The sequence below is a fragment of the Fusarium solani genome (assembly GCF_023522795.1).
Source record: "Fusarium solani strain SB1 chromosome Unknown bctg00000012, whole genome shotgun sequence".
Lineage (NCBI taxonomy): Eukaryota > Fungi > Ascomycota > Sordariomycetes > Hypocreales > Nectriaceae > Fusarium > Fusarium solani.
In genome coordinates, this window is record NW_027072146.1 from 2,371,652 (window position 1) to 2,399,562 (window position 27,911).

At 50.8% G+C, this 27,911-nt stretch overlaps 7 protein-coding genes across 7 annotated transcripts; 5 read left to right on the forward strand and 2 right to left on the reverse strand.

Moving 5' to 3' along the window:
- Positions 1 to 714: 714 nt before the first annotated feature.
- Positions 715 to 8,797, reverse strand: MRS44_016819 (uncharacterized protein; the record flags this gene model as incomplete). Its single annotated transcript, XM_046270115.2, has 9 exons — positions 715 to 726; positions 930 to 1,229; positions 1,810 to 3,194; positions 3,253 to 3,385; positions 3,960 to 7,365; positions 7,411 to 7,702; positions 7,753 to 8,522; positions 8,571 to 8,611; positions 8,657 to 8,797. 9 exons carry the CDS (start codon positions 8,795 to 8,797, stop codon positions 715 to 717), a joined length of 6,480 nt encoding a protein of 2,159 aa, XP_046130579.2.
- A 3,530-nt stretch (positions 8,798 to 12,327) lies between these two features.
- MRS44_016820 (uncharacterized protein) lies at positions 12,328 to 13,381 on the forward strand (the record flags this gene model as incomplete). The annotated part of the gene is made up of 2 exons (XM_065618196.1): positions 12,328 to 12,687; positions 12,746 to 13,381. 2 exons carry the CDS (start codon positions 12,328 to 12,330, stop codon positions 13,379 to 13,381), a joined length of 996 nt encoding a protein of 331 aa, XP_065474268.1.
- Positions 13,382 to 16,735: 3,354 nt separating this feature from the next.
- MRS44_016821 (uncharacterized protein) lies at positions 16,736 to 18,254 on the forward strand (the record flags this gene model as incomplete). Its single annotated transcript, XM_046278647.2, has 4 exons — positions 16,736 to 16,949; positions 16,997 to 17,914; positions 17,967 to 18,014; positions 18,064 to 18,254. 4 exons carry the CDS (start codon positions 16,736 to 16,738, stop codon positions 18,252 to 18,254), a joined length of 1,371 nt encoding a protein of 456 aa, XP_046130577.2.
- A 938-nt stretch (positions 18,255 to 19,192) lies between these two features.
- Positions 19,193 to 21,687, forward strand: MRS44_016822 (uncharacterized protein; the record flags this gene model as incomplete). Its single annotated transcript, XM_046281979.2, has 2 exons — positions 19,193 to 19,620; positions 19,668 to 21,687. 2 exons carry the CDS (start codon positions 19,193 to 19,195, stop codon positions 21,685 to 21,687), a joined length of 2,448 nt encoding a protein of 815 aa, XP_046130576.2.
- Positions 21,688 to 22,093: 406 nt separating this feature from the next.
- On the forward strand, positions 22,094 to 22,963 carry MRS44_016823 (uncharacterized protein; the record flags this gene model as incomplete). The annotated part of the gene is made up of 1 exon (XM_065618197.1): positions 22,094 to 22,963. The coding sequence occupies one exon, from the start codon at positions 22,094 to 22,096 to the stop codon at positions 22,961 to 22,963; it is 870 nt and encodes a 289-aa protein (XP_065474269.1).
- Positions 22,964 to 23,247: 284 nt separating this feature from the next.
- MRS44_016824 (uncharacterized protein) lies at positions 23,248 to 23,961 on the reverse strand (the record flags this gene model as incomplete). The annotated part of the gene is made up of 3 exons (XM_065618198.1): positions 23,248 to 23,361; positions 23,415 to 23,887; positions 23,955 to 23,961. 3 exons carry the CDS (start codon positions 23,959 to 23,961, stop codon positions 23,248 to 23,250), a joined length of 594 nt encoding a protein of 197 aa, XP_065474270.1.
- A 2,274-nt stretch (positions 23,962 to 26,235) lies between these two features.
- Positions 26,236 to 27,403, forward strand: MRS44_016825 (uncharacterized protein; the record flags this gene model as incomplete). The annotated part of the gene is made up of 3 exons (XM_046272808.2): positions 26,236 to 26,495; positions 26,543 to 26,672; positions 26,720 to 27,403. 3 exons carry the CDS (start codon positions 26,236 to 26,238, stop codon positions 27,401 to 27,403), a joined length of 1,074 nt encoding a protein of 357 aa, XP_046130573.2.
- Positions 27,404 to 27,911: the final 508 nt, after the last annotated feature.

Below are 27,911 nucleotides of genomic sequence, written 5' to 3' on the forward strand. Positions count from 1 at the left end.
ATGGGTTTGGGGTTAGGCGACTCTGAAGACGCTCGAGACGCATCCAAAAGCTGTACATGAAACAATTGAAGCAAGTTTTATGTACGTGGGGATTTGAAATGGGTCGGATACACACGTCTTCGAATACACGGTGAAGAAAGTGGCCGGGAGACCCATTGTCAAGTATTCTCGAGCTCACGAATACCTGCGTGGGCGATCTCTAGAATGCACGGGTCGCATAGCGCAGAATGATGTGCTATTTTTCTGGCTGGAGAGTGTTCCCAGCGAAGCCATACACTATTTCTCTAATCTAGATGCCAGCGCCCACTCGAGGATTAGCTTTCTGGTGAGAGGGCAGATGCATCAGCACAACATCCCGATCGCCTCATTTTGCCAACACGACAGAAAGTGTGTTTAAACAGATCCTTCAAATGTCTAGCTTGGAAAGGATACAGCAGGCCTTGAAGGCCGGCAGTTATCGCAGACCTTGACAAGCACCTAGTCCTTGAGACCATGTAATACCAGCGTCGTGTCCAACCTTCCGAGTTAGCTCAACACCCGCGGTAAACAAAGACCCGTTTGGGAACCCAGGAAAGTGGTGGAAAAGAGGCAGAAGAGAATGAGTTCAATGAGGAAAAAATGTGACAACGAGGGTATGGATGACTATTGATGTAGCTCCTTTCTGGCTTCTTTGGACATCTCTAATCACTCTTATCCCTTAACTGAAGTTGTGCATTAAGCAACTCTCTGTCCAATCATTGTAGAATAATGAAAAGCTGCTTTCACGCCAACATTACCTGTGCCGTCAATAGAAGGCCGAGCAGATTGAATAATGTGAGCAGCAGGGTTGCAGCATCCTGAAGACTGTCTTTTTCCAAAATAAACAACCACGAGAAGAAAAAGGCTAGCCCAGAAAGAGAAGAAACAACGAAGTAGATCAACATTCTTACACCTGACCTTTGCTCTCGGGCGACAATCCCCCAAAACTGTGGTCGGCTGTTTGTGATGATGTCGTCGAGGCCTTTCTTCTGGGGGATCCTATCGACCGCGTCGTGGTCACTGCACATGCCTCCATGGGCTGCCATGCACTTCTCAGATGTGACCCTTTGATGGAACCGGTCGTAGAACTCATGCTTGGAGATCGGGGGCTCATTGTCCATAGGCCTGGGCTCATAAAAATACCCCGTCTCTGAAAGAGGAGGGATGCCGTGTCCCCTTTCACAGTATCGCTCGGGTATCCATGCCTCAAACTAATTCATTTAGTTAGAATTGGACGAAGAAGGTGATTGGTGTTTATGGCCATCAAAAGTTCACCTTTTGAAAATCGCAGTGCGAAAATATTGATAATCCTAGCCACGTCCTGAACCACCCTCTCAACTGACGGTATTCGAATCTTAGTCGTCTGAAAAATTGGTCATTGGACAATGACTGAGATTCAATCGCCCGAAGAAGAAGGCGATCCGAGTTGACCATGAAGAGAACATATCTACTGGTTATTGGCATGGGTATGACGGTAGGAACGGTTGCGGCCATTGTTGAAGACTGCCGCTCTAACGCTAACGCTTGTGAGGAGAGTAGGTATACTTTGCCTGTGGATTGGTCTTGAGGTTTCTTTTGAGAGCTTGGAAGAGTAAGTGACGAAGGCGGAGATGTAAAGGCAGTAGTTGATGAGGTCGCGGTTGAGGTTGACGACAGGGCCAAGGTTTGGTTTATCTCAATGAGACGTTTACCAAAAGACTCAGGCACCATAGCTTTCCGGGTATCGTGGCAGATCTTGATGGACAATGTTATTAGAGTTCCGTTTGTAGGGCTTGTCGACGGTGAACTCACGCACTCCCAGGTCAACTGGACATATCCAGGCGGCAAGATCCTTGGCGCACTGAAATGCCACAAATCCCATTCATTCTGAGGGCCATCATGGATGAAATAACTCAACCGGCTAATCCAAGAATTATCTGGAGCTTTTAGTATTTCGATGCTCTTCGGCCGGGAGTAAAGGATCTCTGAGGCCACTTCTTTGATCTGACGGAGGACATCCGAGTGTCCCAACTCTCGAGCTTGGTCGCTGATGAGTTCTTTGACAAGTAAAGTGAAGAAATGGTGGGTATCATAGCGGTCGGGTGATGCGGAAATTATGATACTTGATTCCCTTTGATTGGAGGGTCCCGCGACCGCTTCATCCACATCAGTCTCATCAAAACGGTTTGTGAAGTCTTCTTGAGGAGTGCGCGTCGTTGCAAGTTTCTCCTGTAAAGATTGTGGTCTCTTGTCCTCCTTCGCCCAAGCTGCTAGAGACGGAGGAAACAATCTGTTTTTGTCTGGGGCATTGACGTCCTGTCGGATAGGCCTTTTGTTGAGCTTCCTAACATCGACCCGTCTTTTCTCAGGACGGCGATAAAGCTTACGGACCACCACCTCAGCTTCCGAAGGTGTGTCTGGGTCCAGAATTGCCTCTTTTCCCTGGGTTTTGACGTCGGCTCCATTCTCTATGAGCACCCTGACTACTTCAGGATGGCCATTTTCAGCTGCAATCATCAGTGGCGACCACCCATCTATTTCTCGGGCGTTGACGTTCGCGCCGTACTCCAAGAGCATCTCGACTATAGGAAGATAGCCGTGCCGCGCTGCTGTCATCAGGGGCGTCCAGCCGTTTATGGCCCGGCATTCGATATCCACGCCTGCCCTAGGCTCGGAATGTTTGCTCTGCATATCCTTTGGTTGAGGGGTATCCCCCTCGCGTGAAGCGACGTCGTTGGCAGTGCCCTTACCAAGCAATACCCGGACAGTAGGGGTGTGTCCTAAATCGGCTGCCGTCCACAGCGGAGAACTACCATTTCGGTCTCGCGGATCAGGATTGGCACCAGCTTGAAGGAGCCGTTCAACGACTTGGTAGTGCCCCTTCTTGGCAGCTTCGTGGATTGGAGCGTGAGAGGCCGGGGCATCGACTTCGACATCTTTTTCAAGGAGCGAGTTGATGACATCTAAGTGACCATGCGTGGCGGCTATGTAGAGTGCATTGACGACCTTGTGCCTTCCAGGCCCAGAGTCTAGATCCAGACTAGGTGAGTCTGAATCCACGTCGACAGCGTTTTCCTGACGGAGTGGATCTCGGGCGCTGCTGTGCTCTGGGTCGGGTGGCTGTTTCTGCGACGAGGGGCTGACGCTCTGGGGTCGAAGGGCGTCAAGACTCGGGTCATCTATCTTGGAGGTAAAATCTGGTATGAAGCCTTCAGCAAAGCCTAATTGCCGCCAAACGCTAGCCTGCACTCTTACCAGCTGGACAGCTTTGATCGTCAATAGGAGTGACGGGGGCCTCTCGTTGAGAGACACCTTCATCGGCATCTCCGGAGGACATTATAATGGTTGGCGGGAGGGGGTAGAGGGAAGTAACAACCTTGTTTGGTTTCTAGGGCAGTGGAGAGAAAGGAGGTAGAGACTTTCTAGAGACCCGGGAGAGACCCGGGGAATGGAACCTTTTAACCTCAATACGCAAATCATCTCGTCTAGGGAATCTGCCAAGGGAGGGGGAGGCTGAGCAGGCAGTGGTGGCTTTCCAACAATTTTACGCTACAGGCTCGCGATGAGGCGCAGTCTTAGAGTGCGCCTCGTTGTCTACCTCGCGCATATCACAATATAGCTGGAAATGAAATTCTTGGTTTACTAGCCTTAGGTCTTGAAAGTGCCCCGATAATCGACAGCATGTGTTTATTCCAAGATCTAAGATCTTGTGTGTCACGATTAGAAGCGAAGTGATTGGAGCAGTGAGAGAAGGGTGCGGCCAGCGCACCATGTATTATACTACAAACCGCTCTCTTAGAATGTTGGGGCTGTCATTGATCGTTTTTGCTCAGCCAAAGCACCCAACTTGAAAGCCAACAACCTGCTCGCCGATGGTTCCCCCCATGCCCATGATCCAAGGATCGTCCCCTGGAAGCATTCCTGGTGCCCGAGACAGACCTGTTCCTCCTCGAATCCCTCACCTCAGAGGCAGACGTAAAGTTATGCATGGACGTGGTGGACTGAGTGCGCTGCCTTCTGTTCAGCCCCACGAGTTTCATTTGCAGGGCCATGTTCGCATCACTAGGCGGTGTTGGTGGCCCTTGCATGTTGGGGTATGGCGTTAGAGAGCCTGCGCTGGAAGCGGCACTGAATGAGCTCTTTCTAGAAGAGCCAGTTGTCCGAGAGGCCAGAGACATGAGACTGTCGTACCCAGGCATCTTACCCACGGACACCCCGTGACTGGGAGCCAGAGCGTTGGGGTTCATTGACGAAAGAGCCCTCTGAAGGTGTTCCAGCTGGAATGGACTTGGCATGGTGCTTAGACGCCGGATTTCCGTTTTGTTCTTCTTCATAAAGCTTTCCATACTCTCAATCGCTCCGACGTTCAGGCGGGATGCAGCCGAGGCGACGGTAGTGTCTTTGGTAACCGTTCTTCCCCTCTCGTGATGAATTGCATTGACTGAAGTCGGCTGTACTATCTTCGAAGGCTCCTCTGCAGAAGACGAAGTGATGCGCTCGTTGACTTGCGACAGAATGCTCTCAAAGTGAGTCTTCTGCCTTGACTTTCCCGACATGTAGTACGCGTTTGACTGTCCGTCCATCAGGGCCTCAGTATCGACAGCCTGAGTAAGAACGAAAAAGGTGCCATCGCGGATGCATCGCCTGACAAAAGCCCATCGCGTGCGCGCAGGGTTATGCTCAAGCTCAGGCTGGTAAACTGAGAGACGGGCCAACTGGGCGTAGTACATGGATAAGCGATGCGCCATCCTCTCAAGAGTCTGCAGGAGGAAGGCAGACAGAGCAGCGATAGGAGTGGAGTCAGCATCAAACTTGTCAGGAGAGTCGAGGACCGATGCGATACTCTCAAAAGCATCCATACCATTGCAGGCCTCTTGTCGGAGATTTTCCAGAAGCTCAATGTCGAGTTGCACGCTCTTTGTAGCGTAAGAAAAGACACCCCGCTCTTGGAAGCGCAACTCGGAGCTTGGATCGCAGATGAAGTCTCCGAGGGCGCTGATCTCTTTCGTGCTGTGAGCTGCGTCTTGGCTTGTTTTTGCTCGAGCAATGGTCCCGAGAATATCGGGCAATTTCCATGCGGCACCTGGTCCTCCAGCGCTGGCAAAGCTGAAGGAGAGACGAAGGACGAGCTCCTCCAGCTTGGGGCCGAAGAGAGCTGCGAAGCCACCTTGCAGGAGACGACTTTGGTAGCCGTAAAATGTTCGAAGAGCAATGATATTGGGAAGACCCTCGCGAAGCCAGATGTTAGTGATGCCATTGGGGTCGTGAGCTGATGGTGAATCGATTGAAGCTCCCATAATCTCATGCATCTCGAATTGATGGGCCACAAGAGTCTCGACGGTGACCCGTAGGTAGGCTGACCAAAGATCATGGAGGGTCGACAACTCCGTGTCTCCGTGATAATCGGGCTTAGGAGACAAGTGGCCAATGAAGTACCTTGTCAGGAGACTCGATACCTCGGGGTTGTTGGTGTGCGCAAGGTTGTCAAACGACTTGGTGCAGTCAACACCTGCGTTGGACTTGATGATGAGAGTTCCTCCAGGGTGCATGGGGCAGAAGTCGGTGACGTCGTAGACGCTTCCATGGACGGCAATCCACATCCGCGATCCTGGTCGATGACCAGTGTGAAGAGCCAAATTGGAGAGAGAGATGGTGGGAAGGTTGCAGGGAAGGGCCTTGGGAGACATGAAGACATCGAGCATGAACCGACGCTCCGCAAAGGCCTTGTTGATGATAAGGTCGACAGTCTCCATGGTTGCAGTGCGGTACGTGTACATGGCCTTGCGGATGCCGCTCATGACAGAGTCAAACACCGACACTGAACCACAGACGTAGAGGTAGCCTCCGAGACCGCCCTGCTTCTTAGACATGACCATGTCGCAGACCGTGGCTCCCTGCTCAATGATCAAGGAATCGATATAACGAGGTGGCGTCTCCTTTTCCACGAGATCTCGGAGGATATCGTCATACGCCAGACCACGGGGATCTCGTGAGAAGGCGAGATGAACCTCCATGAATCCCATGTTGACCAACTTCCGAAGTTCGCTCTCATAGCAGAACCTCTCACGGGACTGAACTCCGAGGTACAACAGATTGCGTCCTCCAGACAAGCCCGATGTTTGAAGTCTGTGCTGCCAGAAGCTCCGGAAGGGTGCAATACCGCTGCCTCCAGCGAAGAATGCACAAGGAGCCATGTGGTCGATGGGTAGCTGGAAGGCAACCGGCCTTGAGACACCGAGCAAGACATCGTCTGACAAGATTGAGCTTTCGGCTGATGATGGGTGAGGATTAAAGAAGCCGCTCGACACACCAGCCCGAGCAATGTGCTGTCCTTGGGAAAACATGGAGCAGAGCTTGTACTCGGCACGAGAAATGGTCAAGTCGACTGTGTTTGGGAGCAACTCGTTGGTGTGGCTGGAGATGGAGTAGGTACGCGGAACTTCGAGCTGAACAAGCTCAGGGAGCCAGTCAAGATTGTCGAGACTAAAGGCCTTGTCCCAGATTTGGGGCGGCGTGTCTGTGATGGCTTTCTGGAGGAGGTCGCCCAGAGAACCTCCAACAGGCCACTCTTCAGTCGCTAGAACTTGCAGTACCGTGTTGGACGAAGCATGGAGAAGCTCATGCACCTTGACAGCAAGCTCTTTGGTGATGGGGGCGAGATGACCACGTCGGAGAATGTCGATGACGGTCAGTTGCCTGTGGGAACTTCTTTTCACGGACGATAGGTGTTGCTCGAAGCGCGACCACATGCCGGTGGTGTCGACTGGCTCCTCGAGGTGCTGATCAAGTCCGAGTGCTGCCACCATCTTTGCGCATTCTTCCCAGCTGTTGAGAGGCATCACAGCGACACGGTCTCCCGGCGCGAAGGTGATACCAGTATCTCTGATATCAAGGGTGACCAGAGCAGTCGAACGGCTCGGATCCTTGTCGATAGCAGAGCAACCAGCCACCTTGGCCACATACCGGCACTCCTGAAAAGTCCCACGCATAGAATGAGGCTCAATATCAAGCTTTCCCCGAAAAGGCTCAAGCCTCTCTTTCATAGCCTCCGAAAACTGCCGATGCGTCTCCTCCCAAGGCCTCGTCGCATCAGCAGCCCCCGAAAGGCCGTTTGTCGCCGTGCGTCCCGTTTTGCCTGCGATCTCGAGGATGCCAAAGACCTTGTATCTGTGGACTCCCATAAAGCCGCGTTCGCCGGCGTAAGCTTCGACGATGCCTTCCAGGACGCCCATTAGGCGGGGGTCGCCGGATCTTTGGACGAATTCGGGAATGGAGTAGTGGTATTGGATGGCGGCTATGAAGGCGCGGTGGTTGGAAGGGAGCCATGCTCTGAGATGGACGGCCTCGACGCCAAGGAAGGATGTGTGCCTGTATATGTCAGTTTCAGGTCTAAGGCCAACTGGGATGACCTACGTCTTTCGGCCCAAGAATGCATCCATCATCAGATAAGGGGGAAATTGTAGACCAGAGGCCGCTGGACATCGCCTAGACAAGGGCGCAGAAAAGAGTCCCCATCTGACCCATCGATCAGCAGAGACGTAGTTGTCTCCAGCGTTGGGATTTGGCGAGATGCTGTGGAAGGCATTGGGCATTCTCTCAAGAATCTCCTTGAGACGGATCATCTCGTGGAGCAAGCCCTCGACATTGCCGGTCATGACGTGCTCTTGACAAGCAGCGATTGCATCGGGACCATGTTGAAACGAGGCTGTTCGGAACGTGTTAGTAGTAGCAGTGGGCCCAAGTTGACAAACTCACCAGATGTGTCGGCGCATCCCTTGAGAAACGCCACCTCGGCCCTCTCCCCAAACATTGGCCATCTGAGGTCCGTGTTTTCGAATCTCGCAAGATACGGATAGTTGGACTTGGGGTCTCGAATCTTGAGGTTGTACGAAGCCTGGTCGGGAAACGAGAGATGGGGCAAGATCCTCCCCATCCTTCGAGAAATCTGAAAGTATGGAAGAGCGATGCATAGAGGGATACCCACAAGTTCGTCGCAGAGATCATCGCCCATGGGACATTGGGGCCTGGTCGATGTGCTGGTTTGAATTGCCACTCCATCTTTTCCGTCGTGTTTGTCCTCGAATCGGTAGATGGAGCAGAGCATGCCGAGAGCCACAACTGCGGCCCAAAGAGCTTGGTCGGGAATGAACTCGTCGGTGCCTTCGACTAGGGGCAACGCAGCAACTGCTTCCCTCACTCTTCCTCGAGCGCAACATCCCGGCATGCGCTCACACAAATCAGACCATATCCTTCCTGGTGATCTCGCAAGAGCGCTGACGGGTTCCTCATAGTCGGGAGGACAAAAACCGTGTTCGACGCTGAGGTAACCATCGCGCCATCCAGTCTGGGGACCAATCTCCTCTGCCCGGCGCATTACTTGTCGTGCTGGGGCTCCGAGGGCAACGGCGAGCAGATGATGGTCGTCGGCGTTCATGTTGTCGAGTTCCTGCTGGGTCTTGACTCCATCGACTTCCTTTCGGGATGGGTAGCTGGTGTAGAGCAGTTCGTTTATCGACTTTTGCTCTCTGGTTGATGTGTTGGCTTGAGTCTATCAGTTACATGGCGCAACTCACCTTGTGCGAAGCCAATCTTCAGCGTCAACGCCACGTGGAATCTACACGATTAGCAATTACTTTGTAAGTGTTTCGGGGAAACATACATCAAATGCGGCATGAATGTCTCCAGGCTGGGCCATGCCTGAGAATGCGCATCCGCGGCGCATTTGACCTGCGCGTGAAGTTCCGCTGACGGGACATTGTCCACCAGCTGAGCCGGAGACGGGGCAAGATGCGAGCGACATGATTGACAGTAGTAGAATAATAATTAAGAGAAATCAATGGCCACCTGGGCAGAGAAAAGAACGCCACCAGGGCTGATGAACAGAGACATACAGAGTCGAAGTTGAATCGGAGAAAAAGAAGAGACGAAAGGAACTTTTGTCTTTAATCGGGAATAAAAACAATCGCCACGAGGTCGCGTCATCCCCAGGAACGTGACAAGGGGTGCTCCTCTAACCTTTGGCGGTTTGACCATTTCCTCCACAGCGTTACATCGCGACCGAATTTAAGCTTGACCGTAAGCTTGAGACGACAGTCGAGACGTGCCAAGAGCGGCACCACCAACATCCGCCCTCGAAACAGGCGGCTATTGCTGTGATGCGGAACATGCCGTTCGGTATGCGGGGGTTAGAGAAGACGCCCACAAGGCGATGACGGAGAATGTGCCTAATCCAGCGTGCGTGCTGCTTCATCTGATAAAACGGTGATGCGTGATTGTTTGAATGGCGGCAGGGCTGCATTACAGGGGTTAATGGGGGGTTGGTAAGGAGAGCCGAGGTCTTTTTTTAACACAAGCAGCAACGTAATTTCAAGACTGTCGGGATGAAGTGGGGGATACCATTCACTTGGCCTAAATGGGTTCTTGAGAGGTCTAAGTCGAGCTGCGAACGCCGTGTGACACAACATTTTCACTGTGGCTTTTAACCACCCATCGTCCCACTTGTACAGATCAAACTCTTCACTGCGAATTTAACGCCCTTCAATCCCCTTCCCTTGGGAGCCAGGCACTATCACGTGGCACGTCAAAAGGATTGCACTGCGAATTTAGTCCTGGATGTCGGCGGGACAATCCGCTGCATGGCTATGGGGGTCGGGGGGGGTTAAATTTGCAGTGAAGGTCTTCCGCCCGAGTCGTCGGTCCGAGTACCCCTGTTAAAGCTCACTTATTGGCCAGATGCAAACCAGAATCTGTCGTTAGAGTCCTTAACTGTGGGATGGCCAATCGGCCGCTGCAGAAGAGGAGGCGAGCAAGGATGCTTCGAGTCCGAATGTATTGGGTCGATATGGTAGCTGTGATCTCGGCAGTATACCACACTTAAATTCGAAGCAAAAGAGCTTCAGCTCGTTCAGGCGGCGCCTGCCCCTTCTGCTTACTCAGTAAGTCGGTGGACAGAATAGCTCACAAGTAACTATAATGGAAACTTGACTGCAAATTTCACGCCCAACTGATTCTGATCATCGATGCTATCGCATGGTACTCCTGGCTCCCGACAACCTGGTGCCCGCTCGGTACACCGTTGGGGCGTTGCGGCGCTTAGGTCCGCCCAGGCCCCATGACTTACCCGCGCTCCGCCCCTCGATTCTCCTATGATCACTGGGCCGCCATCACGTGAGAAAATCGCTGCGAATTTAATCCGAGAGGTGCTTCACGGTCATGAGCATCGAGGGGGGTTAAATTTGCAGTGAAGGGCACCATGTATTACACGCCCGCCAAGCAACGCCCGCATGAAGAGTGATCCAGCCACGCTATGAGCGATTCCTGTGTTTTTTGCAACCCGGGGGAGGGGTTAAATTTGCAGTGCAACTCAGAGCTGCCAACTCCCTCACCACCTCTCATCTCCCCTTCCCATTGGGTGGGTAAGTTCAGTTCCTGCGAAGATGGTGATGGAAGAGAGGGTGCTAAATTCGGCGTGAGAGCGCCACAACGAGAGCCTGAGCAGCCAGCCCCTCTACAGGCCAATGATTGTTGATGTCGGCTTGACCGTGAAGACGGGAATTGTCTCCTAAACTGAGCGGCCGAGGCGTCCATGTTCACACGATGGCATTCTCTAATAACCAAATTGGTCTCAGGAATAACTTGTTCTGTGAGTTTAGATGCTTGATCCCGCCCTTCTTAACTCCCTACGTGGTATGAGACCGAACGGGCAATCATAGCTTAACCGAGGTAAACATCAGTGACTTCTAGTTAGCTTCGAGCCCCTTGCATGCAACCCTAAATCACCCACCATTCCTTCATCAGAGGGACATGAACCTGAACGAATAAAAATGCATCTTACTTGACATCAGCAAGCAGAGAGATTCCATTAGCCATGAAACTTGTTAAATTTTCTGTGTTTGACGAGGCTGTGTGACAAGGGTCAATCAGGCGTAGGTAGTCCAAAGACAGACAATGTCTTTTTTTTTAAACATCGGCGATGACGCAGCGTCTCGTCGTCCAAGTGAACCTCAAGGGATCAACTTACTTGTTCATCTTGAAAGTTTTTCCATACCAAGATGGAATGTACGGTTGCATAGCAGCTTTTGACACAGCCAACCAGAGCCAAGCTCAGCAGTTAAGTTTCAGCTGGGGAATCGGCTGCGGCTATTTGTGCTTAATGGTGTGACCATCGCATCGAGATGTTACTGTACTGAAGTTAAAGTTAAACCATTTAGTAGCGTCATCCAATCTCGCATCGGAGGCTCGAGAGCCGAGCTGCCAGGGTGGTCAGGCTGATCAGGGGATTGAAATGGGCCCCAGGAGCCGGACCATACGCATCTCCTGGGGTGTCACAAGACTACAGTGAGGTCACTTGCAAGGATCTAACCAGATAAGGGGCAGCGCATTTCGCGATACTTCATGAAGCACTGCTCTTTGCTAGAGTGGCAAGTATCGCAAAGTTAAGATTCTATCCTTATCCTCTATAATATGCTGATAGATCAGCGAAGATCCTAACAATGGAGCCAGTGACCCTGCTGTAGTCTTGTGGCGCCCCAGGAGATACGTGAAAAAGAGAGAAGATGATGACTTGGGTACTGTATGTAATCGAGGCGTGTGTGCTAGGGAGGATCGGTCCGACGGACGTTTCCTTGGTGGTTGGCACCAGTCCCAAGCAAGCAGGTCCCCAAGAGATTACTGAACAGACGGCGAAACCTTCGATAAGCGCGACCTTCCAGATTTGCTGATTCAGAAATCCGACGAGATTCAGGATATCCGACCATCAGCATTGGGTTTTGATGCTGTTATGTGTTTATTAGTGTGTTCTTTGATCTTGTGTACGACCAAGACGTCATTGAAAAGAAGAATATCCGACCATCTGCCATCGCGAGCGGCGTCCGGGGTCCTCTGCTTGGTCTTGATGTACAGCATACAGTATCGGGCCGTCCGCGTCTATGGCGAATACTTCAACCCATTACTGTAGATCATAGGTGGGAAAAAGCATACCTTCTAATAAAAGAAATCCTTACTGTACATCTTGTAATACTCTAGCCTGCCATTATCCCACCATAAACCGAGCCTTCCGAGCCGCTGGGGGCGCGCTAGTACCAAATCTTCTCATCCCATCCCACTTACTATAGTGCGACATCATCATCCCACCTCAATATCCCACCTCACAACATCCCACCCAATGCCGATATGTTTTCAAAGTTCACAAATTCATGAAATTTCGGACCGTACATGTAAAATCTCCGACTACTCGAGTGTAATTTAAAGTGAATAGTATCCCCTTGACAGAAACAGCTTTGAATGCAAGCAGCATCCATCTCAATACAACTCTCATCTTCCCGTTTCATCATGATGCAATTCAGGCTATTGGCCATGGCTTGCTTGGGCGCAGCCTCGGCAACCTGCAAGCCCAAGCTCCGTGTCGAAAACTTTATCAACCCGGGTCCATCACTGGATATGGTGTCATCTCTGGTCATCGGCTCAGAGGCTGCAATGATCGTTGATCTGCCACTTGCAGTTCCGCAGGCCGTCGCTTTGGCGGACTGGGTGGCCAACACCACCGACAAGCCCCTTGTCGCCGCATTCTCAACTCATTTCCACCCTGATCATTACCTTAGCGGCGCTGCTTTCCTCGCTCGGTTCCCCGAGACTAAGCTGTACGCCAACTCCAAGGCAGTTGCGTTGATTGAGAACGAGGTTGAACAAAAGGTTGGGTTCAGTGCTCGGGGATCCTTTGTTGTCGTTTATCACTAACTCGCTCTCACAGATCGCCACCTGGAAGGGTATTCTGGGCTCTGACGCCGTCGTCGACAAACCTGCGATCCCGACTCCTTACGACTTCACCTTTTTCACGCTCCCCGGCGACGAGTCCACCCCAATTCATCTCATCAGCCCCCTGGTTGCCGACACCATAGACGAGACACTCTTCTGGATTCCTTCGATCTCTACACTCATCGCTGGCGACTCCGTCTACAGCCATACAGTTCACCTTTGGTTGGCTGACCTTCTCTCCCCTGCGCTGTCGGAGGCTTGGCTGTCTACACTTGACTTTGTTGAAAGTCTGGCACCGAAGAGAATCATTCCCGGCCATTCTCTGACCCTGAAAGGCTTTGGACCTAAAATCGACCTGAAGCATTCCAGGGATTACGTCAAATTCTTCAAAGATCAAATCGAGTCAAAGGGAGAGGACTTTTACACCCCGCAGGAGATTTTCAACCTCATCGACAAGAAATTTCCAGGGCTTCTCGCATCCAAGACATCAACGACTTCTTTGACGCTGCTGAATATTACTGGAGAGGAATTTGGCCGAGGAGGCAAGCGACAGGTTCACTACGTCGACCTAGCCGCATTCAACAGTACCGCAGAGCTCGAGGGTTGGAACTTGGGTCTCAAGGACGAGTAATTCTGCTGCCCAGTATCAAAATGACGCAAGGGTAAATTACTTCTGTCTACCGGAATCTGTAACTGATTGTAAGATGGCTGTATATGAGCCTGCAGCGATTGGAGATGGGAAGGCCATGAAAAAAGGCAACAGCCAAACATTACATTCTTGAATTAATTAAATTAAATTTGACTCCATACAGCTTTGCTTTATGCTGATTGGACCTATTTGTGCGACTTGCATGTTTTTCTCGTACCAAGTGTAATACAACAACAGTGCCAAAGGCAGAAATCATTGAAGCTTTTGTAAATTCCATTCAGTCAGAGTATCTGTCCTCAAGGTCTCAACAAGTAGTGAAAGCGAGGGATAGTCCCTTTAATTTTTGGGGGGGTCGGCCTCTCCCTTAAATTTTTCAGACTCGAAGAGCTGGAAAAGGGTACTCTTACAGACACATTGAAATCTAACCACAAGTACTTCTCAGCTACCTAGGTATGTATATCATAACTGCGACAGAAGTTATTTGACTGCAAATTCATAGCCCTTTAATCCTTATTACTACACACTATAACTTGACAAGCATGAAAAAACAAATACCAATAAATTTAATCCCAGAGGTAGTTGGGATAATTTGCCACGTAATCATAAGCATCAAGGGGGCTAAACTTGCAGTGAAACAGCCTAAGACGCAGCTGTGATCTTCACTGCAAATTTAATCCCCCTCGATCCTCATCACTTATCACCATCACGTGACGGTACGGAAATACACACTGCAAACTCAGCCATAACACGAAACTCAACGAACCGCATGTCTCATAAAATCATGTATCGATTCTTTGTGGCTACAAGGCCCGCTATCAAGACAAAGTATGCTCGATCCTTGCACGTGCCACCCGTGAATAATCAGCCAGTCCTGTAACAATCGATAAACTCGAAAGATATGAAATTTACAATACTTTCCTTGCCTATGCAAATGGATCTTTACTCGTCACTAAGCATCCCATCAAAATTTTATGTTGTTCTATTTATACCTCCTTTGTCAATATTTGAAGATTGTCTAGTATGTGCAATTTCCGGCATCGCACAGGCGAGTAAGATAGGTGTGCGGTTAAGAGGATCGCTGCTCGAGAGGGGTTCTCCCTCTTCTAGGAAGAAAAAAAAAAAATAAAAAATCGCATTTCAGACACATTAATTTCCCCCGTAATTACTTCATTGCAGATTCAACCACTTCGACTTTCTGGGTTTGCTTTGCTCTTTCATCTGATGGCTAGCTACCCTGCGGCAGCTGATTGATAACGATAATCTTGATAAAAAGACAGAACAGCTGCAACGAATTAATGGCACAGATTACGGACCCAGTCCATGCATGGCATCTCCACAAAATATTAACCGGACTTGAACTTGCCTGGGCCTGGGCCGTCGGTACTTGCATCAAGAGGGACGAGCGCGGGCAACACTACGCACAAATAGACCACAGGACCCAACACCACTCATTGTACGTGTTTGATAAATCTGATCTGCACACAGAACTACGAGTAGTAGTTACGTTTGCAATAGATAAAATATTCCCGGGCGCCTTTATTAGACAATGCAACATATGTATTGATCGTCGTGGGGCACTGAGGCTCCTGGGAAAGAATAGCAGGACCATCTGGCCAAAAGTTCAGCGGCCATGCTCTTGAGAGCGATACTTTCGCAGATCCAAGCCTGAGCCTGATCTTGGGCCGTCAAGGCTGCCCAATCTCTCACCTACTTTTCGGTTAGCCGGTGGAAAAGGGAGAGGCTAAAGTGGTCATTAATCATTATACACCAGGTTTGCGATCCCCACATGTAACGAGATGGGAGGACATCAACGCCTTGCGCCTTTGACGCGTTGTTCCTAAGGTGCATGGGCACATTGTATGGCCAGTCCCGTGACAATGATTCCTTCGTGACTGCAATGCAAACACTACAAATTTTCGCATTGAGAAGCGCTTGCACTAAAAGATATCCGCCAAAGTCTGCCCATCCCGCCAACGTGTAGCAACAAGATGATCAGGAGCCGTAACCCAAGTTTCAAATCTGACCCTGGCGCATTGTCCGAGTTACGCGGGAGTCAGCAAAGTCGAGACTTTCTAAAAGATTTTCACGATGTGGATAAAAGGAACCAACCGTCAAATTGCCGGCGGGATGCGAACAATTAATTCCTACTGGGCTGACCCAACAGGGTCTTGAAGGGGGGCATTGGACCATGAATCTTGGCTCGAAGCTTGGCGTATTTCGGTGTGTCCCTGTTCCATCTGGAACGAAAAGAAAAAAACATGGGATCAATGACTCCGAGTCTCCGATCTTGACCTCTTCAATTGATCCGATGATCCATGATCCTGAGCCGCGTGGCTCCGTGCTCGGAGACGAGACCAGTCAATGCTCAGACCTTGTTTTGCACTGTCACACAAATACGATCTGTTGGACAAGCGAGGATCCGGGAGATGGCGTGCTGGGGACCGTTTACAAATAGCTACCGGGTCCAAGTAGTAAAAACTCTGCACGGGGCGCAATGCCATGGGTCTGTGGCGTTGGTACTCGGGCCTACGGTACGTCCCAAGTGGATGATGTGAATATGAGGGTTCCTGAGCCATCAGAAAACATCACGAAATAAACAGTCATAGGCGAGTGATCCTTGTAGCTTTGCGGCTGAAGAAACCTTTGCGGCACACACCGATCCAAAGCCAGATCGCCGGCATTCGATCCATGGCGGCTCGACAGAAAGTGGCGTCGGCCTTGACAGGGGCTTACTTGGCGGTCTTGAACCTCCGCCGTCTCCGTCATGTACCGTGGTGCCTGTGCCTGGCGCCGCGTGGTACCTGGCAGCCCATGGTGAGCTCACCGAGGTCCCTTGTAGCGACGTCACTACGTACTCGTGGATACTATTACCATCGAGTTTCCGCCTCTGACAGTCACAAGAGAGCATCTTCTGGCAACACGGCCCACTGGGTGGGCTCCCCTCAGCGGGTTCGTGCTACCGCCTGACCAGACAATTCGCAACGTGCCAGCCCAATGGAGCGGGTCTGGCCGCTCCGATCGCACGAGCTTGGGCCATTATTAGATTTTTGATGACTGGTCTTCAAAACTCTTCCCTGCTCAGGGACCAACAGAGTCTCGAGATGTGGATCAAATTCGTCTTGATACGATCGTCAACAAGCTTAATTGTTTTTTTGGTCGTGACATTGCTTTCTCGGCCGGGAGTGAAAATCATGATGTTGTGGGACCCCCGGGAGAAGAGGCATCTGTCTAGGTCATATAAATACAGGGTGCTCTTGGTGATGGGTTTTGTAGATTGGCAACAAACATCACAGCAATTTCAGAGCTTTGTTCATTAATCAGCCCTTCATATCAAAGATGGAGCGACCACAGTCTCCCACTGCAATGCTCTTCACCGACAAGGTCCCAACCGTGGACCTCGAGAGCGCCATGCCTTCTGCTCCTCCTTCCGAGCCTGATAACTCGCACTCTGACTCTGAAAAGGAGTTGGAGAAGAAAAAGGACATTGAGTCGGACATTGGAGCATGGCTCTGTGTCTTGGCAGCAATGTTTTTCCTCATTTCCTCATATGGTAAGTGTTTGCGCATGTGGATGGTGGTTGGCACTAACACGGTGTAGGATTCATGAACTCTCTTGGAACAGTCCAGTCCCACCTGAGCCTCAACCAACTGAGTGACTTTTCAACCAGTGAGGTTGGATGGATCAACGGAGTGTACCTATTCCTTTCCCTCATCTTCAACTTTCAAATCGGCAGCATCCTGGACCGTTATGGCCCTCAGCTCCTTAGCACCATCGCCGCCTTCTTCTCGACTGCTACATTTCTGCTCTTGGCTCAGTGCAAGACCTACTGGCAGTTCATGCTCTGCCTTGGTGTCTTTGGAAGCATTGGTACCAGCATTGGCGCTGTCACTGCAGTCAGTGTTGTTGGCAAGCTTTTTATCCGGCGCCGGGGTCTCGCTATGGGTATTGCCGTGATGGGCACGTCCCTTGGATCCATCGTTTACCCAATGACTCTTCGAGCTACATTTGAGAGCCTTGGTTGGGCCTGGTCCATGAGACTCGTCGCCCTCATTGTCGCATGCTTCACGTCACTTGGTGTGATCTGCTTCCTCCCATTCCGTCGACTTACAGAGGGCCAGTCCTCCAGCAAGAAGGAGGGAGGTGTTGGTCTGGACTTGTCTGCTTTCAAGTCCCCCAAATTTGTCTTTACTTCCCTTGGTGTCTGCATTGTCGAGTTTGTCGTCTACGGCATCGGTGGCCTTCTACCTACCATCTCTGCGGGCGCTGGTTTTTCTACTGAGGATGGTTACATGCTTATTTCTATCCTTGGTGCCTGCTCATGCGTTGGCCGTTTCTCGACAGGTTTCATTGGCGACAAGGTCGGACCCTTCAATGCCATGGTTACGACCATGGTTATCATTGTGATTCTGATGGCATCCCTCTTCATCCCCTTTGCCACTTCATCGGCCACTCTGCTATACATCTTTACCGCACTCTGGGGGTACTTTTCTGGATCTTTCTACGTCCTTTCTCCAGGTATGTTTGTATCCTATCTGCAATGCCTCGTGCTAGGTCTAACGTGTTGTAGTATGTACTGGAAAGACATGCGAGCCCAAGGATTACGCACGATACTTTGGTACGTTCTATCCACTTACAGCCCATGGACATCGCTAACCATACCACAGGCTCTTCTAATATGTGCGTCGCTGTTGCCCTGCTTCTCGCCATCCCCTTGAGCGGAATGATGCTAGAGAAGCTGGGCTCTCAGCTCCTTGCCTGCTTCTACCTCGGTATGATCGTGCTAGCAGGCATTTCCTTCGTCGTCGCAAGAGGCTTGCTTATCGGCAACTTCTTTGTTCTCAAGCGCAAGATGTGAACGCGTCACGTACTGCCTTTGCTTTTTTGATTCAAAAACTACCGGTCTATTGGCTGGTACCTTATACTTAATCTTAATTCTGGGAAAACGAAACGAATGATGAAAATGGGGCATAAAAAAGGGATATAGACGGGCTTGGGAAAAGTTTATTGGTATTTGAGAAAAGTTTTTGATGAATTGATTTGCCCGCCTTTTTATGGCGATGCTGCTGATGCACTTCTATTCTAATGAACATGTGATTTGTCTCTCAGTGAACATGGTGTTGACAGGACAGCCGCTAAGGGTGGGCTTGAAAACAGCTGCTCCTTGGTGCACATTGGAAGCAAGGCCGCATGTCGAAGGAGGACTGAGTCGTGGACTAATGTGATTCATTTCAAGTGGATTAATAATGTGGACAGTTTGCCTCGTCATCGACATATATGATCATCTATCCTAAGGGTACCTTTGTCTGTTGGAGTTCTAACCCTGAGGGGGGTTGCGGAGAGGGACTTATGGCAACTCATACGATGCCAGGTGCTCCAAGGATGCTACTGTGGACTTCATCTAATGGTACCATCTTAAGGAAGCTAGAGGAACTTAATTGGGGATAAGAGTAGCCTAGAAAAGCAATGGTGCGCCACGTGTCGTGCGCAAATCCTGGTGATCAATAACGACAAGGTTTGCGACTACAGCACGACACACGCTATTGCCATGTCGACCTCTTATGCAATCTTTTCTCTCACTGAGAGCGTCTTGAGATGGAGGGCTACGGCGCCTGGTCATTGGTTGCCAAACCAATAGCGGGCGTCGAGATGCAGCCGAGCTGAAAATACTAGACCCAAGGCAGATTGCAAGTTTGAGGCTGACCAGAAGAAGAGGGGAACTCTCAAGGCAGGACGCAGCTTGATCTGATAATCCACATTCTTTGCATCTCAAAGAGCCAACCTCTCTTGTAAAAAATGGCTGAGGCAATTTCCTTGGTAGCCTCTGTGGCTGGGCTGCTTGACGTCGCTACCCGAGCATTTAGCGCTCTTCGCGATCTGCAGACTCAACTTAGGAATGCGCCTGATCTTATTCGAGCGCTGTCTAACGAAGCTGCCGATCTCAAGGCTGTACTGGCGCGTGTTGACGACGTGAGAAAAACTACTGAAGCGACCGGACTCGACACACCAGATGGCGTGGCGGCCCTCAACGATTTGAAGGCGCAGCTCTCGAAGGCCGAGTCCATCTTGGCTGACCTGGATGCACTGGCACAAAAGCTTCTTGGGGAGAGGATGACGCTTAAGAGAGTCAAATGGTGTCTCAAGAAGTCACGAGCCTCGGAGCTTCAAACCCGACTGAAAGAGGTTCGGTTGAAGATCAACGAGTTGCTCGTGGCTCACAATACGTAAGTAACCCCACTACTCGCAAGGCCGATGTCTAACTGCAGTATAGTTCCATGTCGACTAGAATTTTATTGGAGCTGCGAGATGTTCGTCTTGATGTCCACCACAGTCAGACTGTGATAGTCCAAAGACTGGAGGAAAACAGACCACATGGCAGCGGGCGCAGGAGTTCCGGCATTCACGATGCGACGTCGGTGAGCACCGAGCAGAGTGCCTCAGAAGAGACCATCGCGGATCACGCTTCTGGATCGCCCCAACAGGGAGGCCATCAGGCTTCAGCAACTGAACCTCAGGACGAGACACGGCATCCAGAACCGTCGCTGCTGGAACAAGAGGCTGGGGAACGAATTGCCATCATCCAAAGGTTGGTGTCCGACGTCTTGGCCCAGCAAACGCTACGTGCAAGCCAAATCGGCTCTCAACAGCCCGCTAGTATTGGGCCAACACCGACTGCAGCCTTACGTCCTGAATTCTTGAACTCTGTGCTGTACTTTTCCCTCCGACTGATGGGCTCTCGGTGCTTGAGCAACTGCCGATGCAAATGTCACGCCATGTCAAATCAAGGTCTCTCGCTCCGACTACCCCGAGTTCTTCGGTCTATCATTGGCTCTCTTTTCGTTGGATACACTGGCTGTCCAGTATCAAGACCTGTTTGCAACTTGTCCTCATGCTCGAATGGCAGATACGTACGTTTGAGGTTCACATACGCCTTTCCACTCTGGTTCCTCAACTACGCTATCCATGGGCTCGTCGACACCACCGAAAGGTTCACGCTGGCCATCGTACCTCGCCGTCGTATGGAATACTTCTTGTCTCCAATGAATATCCTATACCAAGTGCAGGTAGGCACTATGGAAAATATCCGACATATTCTTCAGGTCAACAAGTCAGCAGTCATCGAAGTTTACTATGGGGACGACCGATCAGTGCTGCACCTGGCTTTGACTGGACCCTTGCCTTGGACTACAAAAGTCGAAATCATCAAGCTTCTTCTTGTCTCTGGCGCGGACCCTGATCAGGAAGACATGTTCGGCACTTCGGCGCGACACCAAGTAGGGAGGATGCTCCTATCAAGAGACGGGCCACCGGCCTATTTTGAGGAGCTAGAAAGAATCTTTCCCCTGTCCGGCTGTATAGATGACTTAGGTCTCACATTCCTCCACAAGATTGTTGTTGGACATTGTCACGTCGATCTCGCCCCAATCCTCGAAAGTCGGAGCCCTGAAATTCTCGCCCAACTCGACGCAAAAGACGGATCCGGCCGCACACCCCTGATGTACGCGGCCGAACGGGGCGACGTAGTCAAGGCTCGAGCTCTTGTCAATGCCGGCGCAGATGTGAACATCAAGTCGTCAGGCGGAAGCTCAGCGCTTGGATTTGCGCTCGATTCGGACATGCCGCAGTCCACGTGCTTACAGCTGGTGGACCTGTTCCTAGAGGCGGGAACGGATATTGACATGGTTGATGAGAGACAGGGCAGAAACTTTATGCACTTTGCAGCCGAAAGAAACAATGCCCCTGCCGTCAAGAGGTTGTTGGCGGCTGGTGCCAAGATTGATCCTCAAACCGCCAAAATGCCAGCTACGCCTCTTGCATTTGCTGCAAGGTACAACGCCGTCGACGTGCTTAAGTTATTGTACGAGGAGGGAGCAGACATCAATGCTTCCCAGAACAATGGCATCACACCGCTTCTCATGGCAGTTGGGTTCAATGCCCATCAAGGACAAGCCATGCTTCTCCGGCTAGGCGCAGATTATTTGCGTGATAGCCAAGGCACTACCGTTCTCCATGCTGCTGCCGAGTCCGGCGATGAAAAGACTCTCGAGACGCTGGCGAGCTTTGGTCTGAAGGGTTTGGATGTGGAAGCTAGAGATAAGAATGGTTTGACGGCAAGGGAGGAATTTGAAACGCGTGAACAGCCGGTGACGGAAGAAGTGAAGGTGGCTTTTTATCGATTGCTGGAAGTGGTTGCGTCTAATTACTTGAGTGGAAGTGATGGTCAAGACTCTGGTGGTTCTGATGATGAGTTTGTGGATGCATCGGAGTATGGACAAGAGGAGGGTGCATGACGTTTTACCTGTACTCTGTGGTCCTTTGATGGAGAACCGTCCAGGTAACGAGAAGAGTTTTATCAACTTGGCGATCTATTCACCTCTTATACCGTGAAATACCGTTCTGAAATAGTTCTAGGTTTTGCTGCAGAAGTGTGTCTTGAAGAGGGGGTGCTGGAACCTCGCTATTGGTCATGAATCTTCCCCACATTGGGAGAAACTAGGGAGGGTGGCTCAGACAAAGGTTAGCGTAGCCGACGACGGTGGTTGACTTTATTAGCGGAATTATCCAAGGTTATCGCAGCAAACTCATTTTCTTCTTTCGTTTGAAGATATTCATATTCACCTGAGCTCACTCGCTTTCGACATTCAGACGTGCAATACTCTTGACTTGTTGTCAAAATTGGATAAGTCGGAGGCAATCATGGCTACGATCCCAGATGTCCAGGCCCAGAAACGTCCGATATGGGCAATCTTTGGCGTTGATCTTCTTTCTGCAACATGTGCCTCGGCCCTCGTCTCACCGTGGGTCACGGCAATTGATGTGTGCGTACTCATTCCATTGATAATCTACTCTATCGTTGCTAATTCACGGAGTAGTGTCGTTGTCCGCAAAGCAGCTACAGGAGCCTCGCTGGGCGCAACTATACGGTCTTTTCTCAGCCGGCCCAAGATGCCACCAGTTGGAGGAATCATCATTCCATTCCTCGTCTACTTTGGGACATATTCAACAGCCAACTTGTGCGATTCCATATACGCCGCTTCAAACGACCTAGACATCACCACTATTTCCTCCACCATGCCCAAGTTCCTTGCCACAACCGCCGTCAGCACTGGACTTTGCGTCTACAAAGACGGGTACTTTGCAAAACTCCTAGGGTCTTCCGCCGTCAAAGCAGCTGTTCCACGACGGAGTTTTGCTCTATTTACAACAAGAGACGCCGTTACTGTCTTTGCATCCTTCAACATGCCAAGCATCATTGCCCCCAAGCTACATCAACTTCCCGTAAATGGCTCACTGTCCCCTCTAGTCAGCTCAGAGGAGGCAAGCTTGAGGACTGCGCAGATGATTATGCCTGCTGCTATCCAGGTTGTTAGCACACCAATTCACCTGTTGGGCTTGGATTACAATAATCGCCAAGAGAAGCTGCCGTTCAAGGAGAGGCTGGCAGCCATCAGGCAGCATGTTCACGTTGCAACCCCCCTACGGATGATGCGCATCATTCCAGCTTTTGGAATCGGCAGTGTGGCCAACACTAGTTTTAGACGATCAATGTTATCCAGTTTTCCTTGAAACGCCAATGATGCGGTGGTATCTCCCTCAATCCCATGCAAGCCCGGCCACAGCTAGCAAAAGATGATTTTCCGTACCCAATGAACACCATACGAAGTCCCTGCAACAGTGAGATTGCTATCCTTGATAGCGTCTCTCAAAGACACCATCTGACCCAACAGCAAAGAACAGAATTGCCAACACATGACGGAAATGCGATCCGGTACCGTAAAACACCGTAACTACAACGGCGCTTGCCCGGATCGATATACGGCCATGCTTGGACCGCCTGTCCAGCAGCTACATTAGCCGTCTAGAACCGCCCATGCAAGTCCTCGCATCGCATCAATGATCAGAGAGGGTAAATTCTTGATGTAGAGGCTGACGACAACCTTCTTGGCCGAGGAGATGGCCTTCAGCTGTGCATCAATTCGCAGCAGCGCCTCCCGAACAAGCTGGGCGTCTCCCCCACGCGCCTCGGCCAGAAGCCCGGAATTTTCTCTGCAAAGTTGCATTTCAAGCGTTTTGAGGCCAGTGCACTGGTCATAACAGGAGCCAGGCTGTTGAGGCTGTCTTGTCGGATGGTGACTGTGTGAGGATCCTCTGCCTTCTCCGTGACGGGGAGGCTGATGCAGAGGCGGGATAGGGAATTCGCATTGGAAGCTCCAATGCAATCCAAGAAAGACTGCAAAAGGGTTCCATGCTTCTGAGGCTTGTCCATCAGATGGAAATTGTTGTTGCCGTACAGGACTGCCTTGGCTTCGCTGGAGATTGGTCGGTTGGTGTAGAGCAAGGCAATCCACCACTTGGGTTTGTCGGGGGCAAAAGCTTCAACACGAGGTCCGAAATCTTGGAAAAGGTAGACGGGGTGTTCCACGGTGAGCTCGTGGTTGTAAATGCGCTGGCGAATCGCTCCAGGCAGATCCAAAAAGCCGACCGCGGAGCCTGTTGGCTTGGATGCATCGCCGAATCTCAAGCCTGGTGGGGTAACGGTCTTTGTCTTTGTCTTCACAGCCCATATTGATTCTGGATTGCCAACGCTGAGATTTTTTCTTCTTGTGGCTGGGGTCTCGTGTTTATGTGCTGGAATGAAAGCTGGTTGAGACTACTGATCCGTGGACGTCAGTGATGCAAGACATGCGATTGAGGGTAGCAATGAACAGACAAGGATTGTGTGGGACTCTACTTCTAGCCTTGGAGGGGATACTGCCAGCAGTGGACGACGAGGTAAGGAGGGCGCGCCGGCTGGGCCGATTCTGGATGGGGGAGTGCTGAATTTTGATGTTTCTCGTCAATCGTGAGGACGCAGACGATGAAACGGCCGGCTGAGGAGTCTGCTTTGTTGTGGAGATGGCGGGGTGATAGTTTGCGTGGTTGCGGCTAAGGTTCGGCGTGACGGCTGAGTACAAAATGCTGAAAATCGAGGTTTGGGTATTCCCTCAAATATCACAGCGAGCCTTCAAGTGCAGCTCAAGAAATGATAATCCACCTTAGGTAGACAGCGATAATGAATGATGGGATTGTTGACCGTGTTTTAGATGCAGTGGAGAATTAGATCGAGGCAAGATCGTGCCTGACGCTTGACAGGAGCGCCAAGTGGGACTGGTGGAGACCCACTCTGCTTAGCAGGGTTACCGAGCCAGTAGGCACGCGCGTCTTCACGTGATAAGCCCCATTCCGATCCACTCTCTCTTAGCTCGTCAGGGGGCCTGGTCACTCGTGCGCTGGGGATCTTGACCGGGCTAGAACCTTGAGGCCATCACACTGAAGCCCTCAAAGGGTCCATCCGTTTTTTCTGCCTACCTACGGAGTACCTGGCTATTGAAATAGCCACCTTCTTATCTACCCACTTTTCTTGTCGATACTTGATCGGACAGAGTGGGTCAAGGCAAAACGTGGCCTGGCTGGTAACTGTCAAAGCTCCAAGGAAAAGGCTCAGCAGTACGGAGTACTAGTCATGTCTTCACCAACACGAGATGAGGGCGTCAGGCATCGACTGCGTGTGCGACCGAAACGCCGTGTTTGAAGCTCCTTAGTCCACCCGGACGGAGCATCACCAAACGAGTGTCCCTGTAAGTCTACACTCGCTCTTCTTCTACCATCAAGGTTGTGCTAGCCAGTTCGCTGCTTGAAGAAATAGCCTGTACATGACTGGGCAGCAGTACCAAGAAGTAGCATAGTCGCCACGCGTTCCTTCGAGCTCTTCGGGATGATAAAGCCTGTGGATTCTTGCTACAAGATCTCCAAGATTCCAGCCTCATCAACTGGCATCGCGCCTCCAATTCTGAGCACCTGGTACTTCTTGGCGAAATGAGCAGCGGGAAGACCGTCGCCAGGCATTCCTTGTTGATGAGCTGAGACTAAGGAGTGAATGGTAACTTTCTCAGCACAAGGAGTGCCTTTACTATTGCAAGCACGGGGGTTCTGGTCAAGCCATTCGGATTCTCTCTTGCAGGATTCCACCCCCTCGGATCTAGGTCCTACAGCTCAAATCCTCATATCTTGTCAAAAAGATCATTCCCCCACCAGCCATACCAGTTTCGAATGTTTTCCGTTTCACCTTCCTCCCCTATCTTAGTGATATCTAGATCCGGCCAATGAAAACCAGTAGAGGGTTCCAATGCGGGCTTTTTTATAACTTGAACTATGAAGTCACTTTACAGAAGGGATCAGCCCGCGAGAATGAAGAGATTAAACCCCACTCATCGCTACGAATATGGTCTGAGATGCCTATGGCTGCCTAGAAATTCCGGGGTCAAAGATCAGCTCATTTACGAAGCATGGGTGAGTTGGTTGAGATACTGGAGTTGCGAGATGAACTCTTGATTTGTAGCTTCTGAGACTTTGCACAACACTTCACCTGCTATCAGAATCAATACAGCTCTCCAGATCCAACAACTCGTTTTAGGCCGCCTTCCATCTATCTTATAACATTGTCAAGTGTAAGAAACAGCCTGCAGTCCATACATGAACCAGCTTCCATGCTAATTTTGATTCTATTGAGGAGCCAATCGTCAAGTCACTAGCCATTGACCAGATTGAACATTTCTTCCCCACCTGCGTCCTGTGAGATACAGGAATTCTCTAGTCACTGCGGGCTATCTTTCTCCGATGCCTCCCTTGCGTAACAAAAAGCTGCTAGAGCCGACAAGTGCGTAGTAGCGTTTCCACTTTGGTGGAATCCACAAAGCTTATCTCTCCGTCAAGGTCGACCTTATCGTTTGGTGGCCTCTCCAAACCCCTCATCTTCACCCTCCCACTCACAGGTTTTGTTCCCTTTTAAGCTCAAAAAAATGGCCAGTCAAGCCGCAGAAGAAGTACAGAGTCCCGCAAGACTACCTGATGACACTCACCATGTCATTGTCAAGCTGGAAACCATCCACGTCCCCGCACCGGCAATTGACCTTTCACCGCTCACACATGAGCTCATCACATACGAGTACACTCCGCCAGCTGCCAAAGCCCTCATCGCTGCGAGGATTCGCGATGCGAGTATTGTAACGCTCACAACGGTTCCTATCAACGCAGAGACGCTGGGTGAGGCGCCGTACCTGTAAGTCCCGTCCCCTTCCGAAGGACAAGGGTCTGATTGAGGAGAAGGAAATGCGTGATATCCGAGACAACTGGAACCAACCATATTGATCTGGAAGAGTGCAAGAAACGAAATATCACTGTCATGTTCTCACCACACGCGGCGACTGAAGCTGTATCTGAGCACGCCCTCGGACTTGTGAGTTTTGCCCTCGATAATAGACAGATGGTTTCTAACAGCAACAGTACTTTTCAGTCAGACGCTCTTTCGTCCGTCTCCACAACTCGTTGATCAATCATTCCCCTAACGCCTGGGCATTATCTGGCAGCATGTCCAACATATTGAAAGACACTCAAGGTCAGCCGCCCCATACTTGCGGTAATGAGACTGTCGGTATTCTTGGTTTCGGGGCGTTAGGGCAGCGGATAGCCCGCCTTTGTGAAGCTTTGGGCATGAAGGTTCTCGTCGCCGCAAGGAAAGAAGCTGAAAGTGGTCTTGGCTCCAACCCGGGCGGGAGGCAACGTATCGCCTTCAATGAAGTTTTGCGTCGAGCTACCGTCCTATTTATCACACTTCCTCTCACACCGCAAACCCGAAACACGATTGGATCTGAGGAGTTACAGACTATGAGGCGCGATGCAGTGCTGATTAATGTTGGCCGTGGAGGCTTGGTGGACGAAACAGCACTGGTACAAGCTCTCCGACAGAGACTCATCCATGGAGCAGCGACTGATGTGTTTGAGCATGAGCCTGCTGGAAGTGGTCAAGACAGTGTTCTACTCAGCGAGGAGGCAAAAGAGCTAAACTTGACCCTCACTCCTCATCTGGCTTGGTGTGCGGATCAGACGACGGTTAACATGCAGGAAATCATTGTCGAGAATCTGAAAGAGTTTCTTCGGGGAGGACGCAAGAACGTCGTCTCAGAATAGGACATAACATCAATGATCAGCAAACATTCTGTTTAAAGGCATCGTTACTGTGGCTTTACAATCGGCCGGAGCTAGTGCCATCACTGTGCAGAGGATGCATAATTGCTATATCATCCAATTGAGGTCTGTGAGGCCTTGACAGCTGATTCAGATGCATTCTTCTAGTTCTAATAATTGTTGGGCGGTATTCAACTATACCATCACCTCATCTCTATGCTTAAGTCAAACCAGTACACGTCACGATCTGGTGGCAATAGCCACAAGCACCTCAGTTCTCCAATCCACCTCGGAACGCAAGCATTGCAACGCTAGCCAAGGATGACTTTACCCGCTGCCGTCCCCGCAGTCTTGGCCAATACGAGAACATGTCAGATGATCGTTTTTTACATCTTCTGATCGGGGTCTCGGGGACGGATCTGGTGCTTCTCTCCGAGAGCGGCTCTCGACGGACCGAGATGGCGCCATTCTTCGGAAATCCCACTTGCGTGTTTGCCCCCGTTCGTCATCT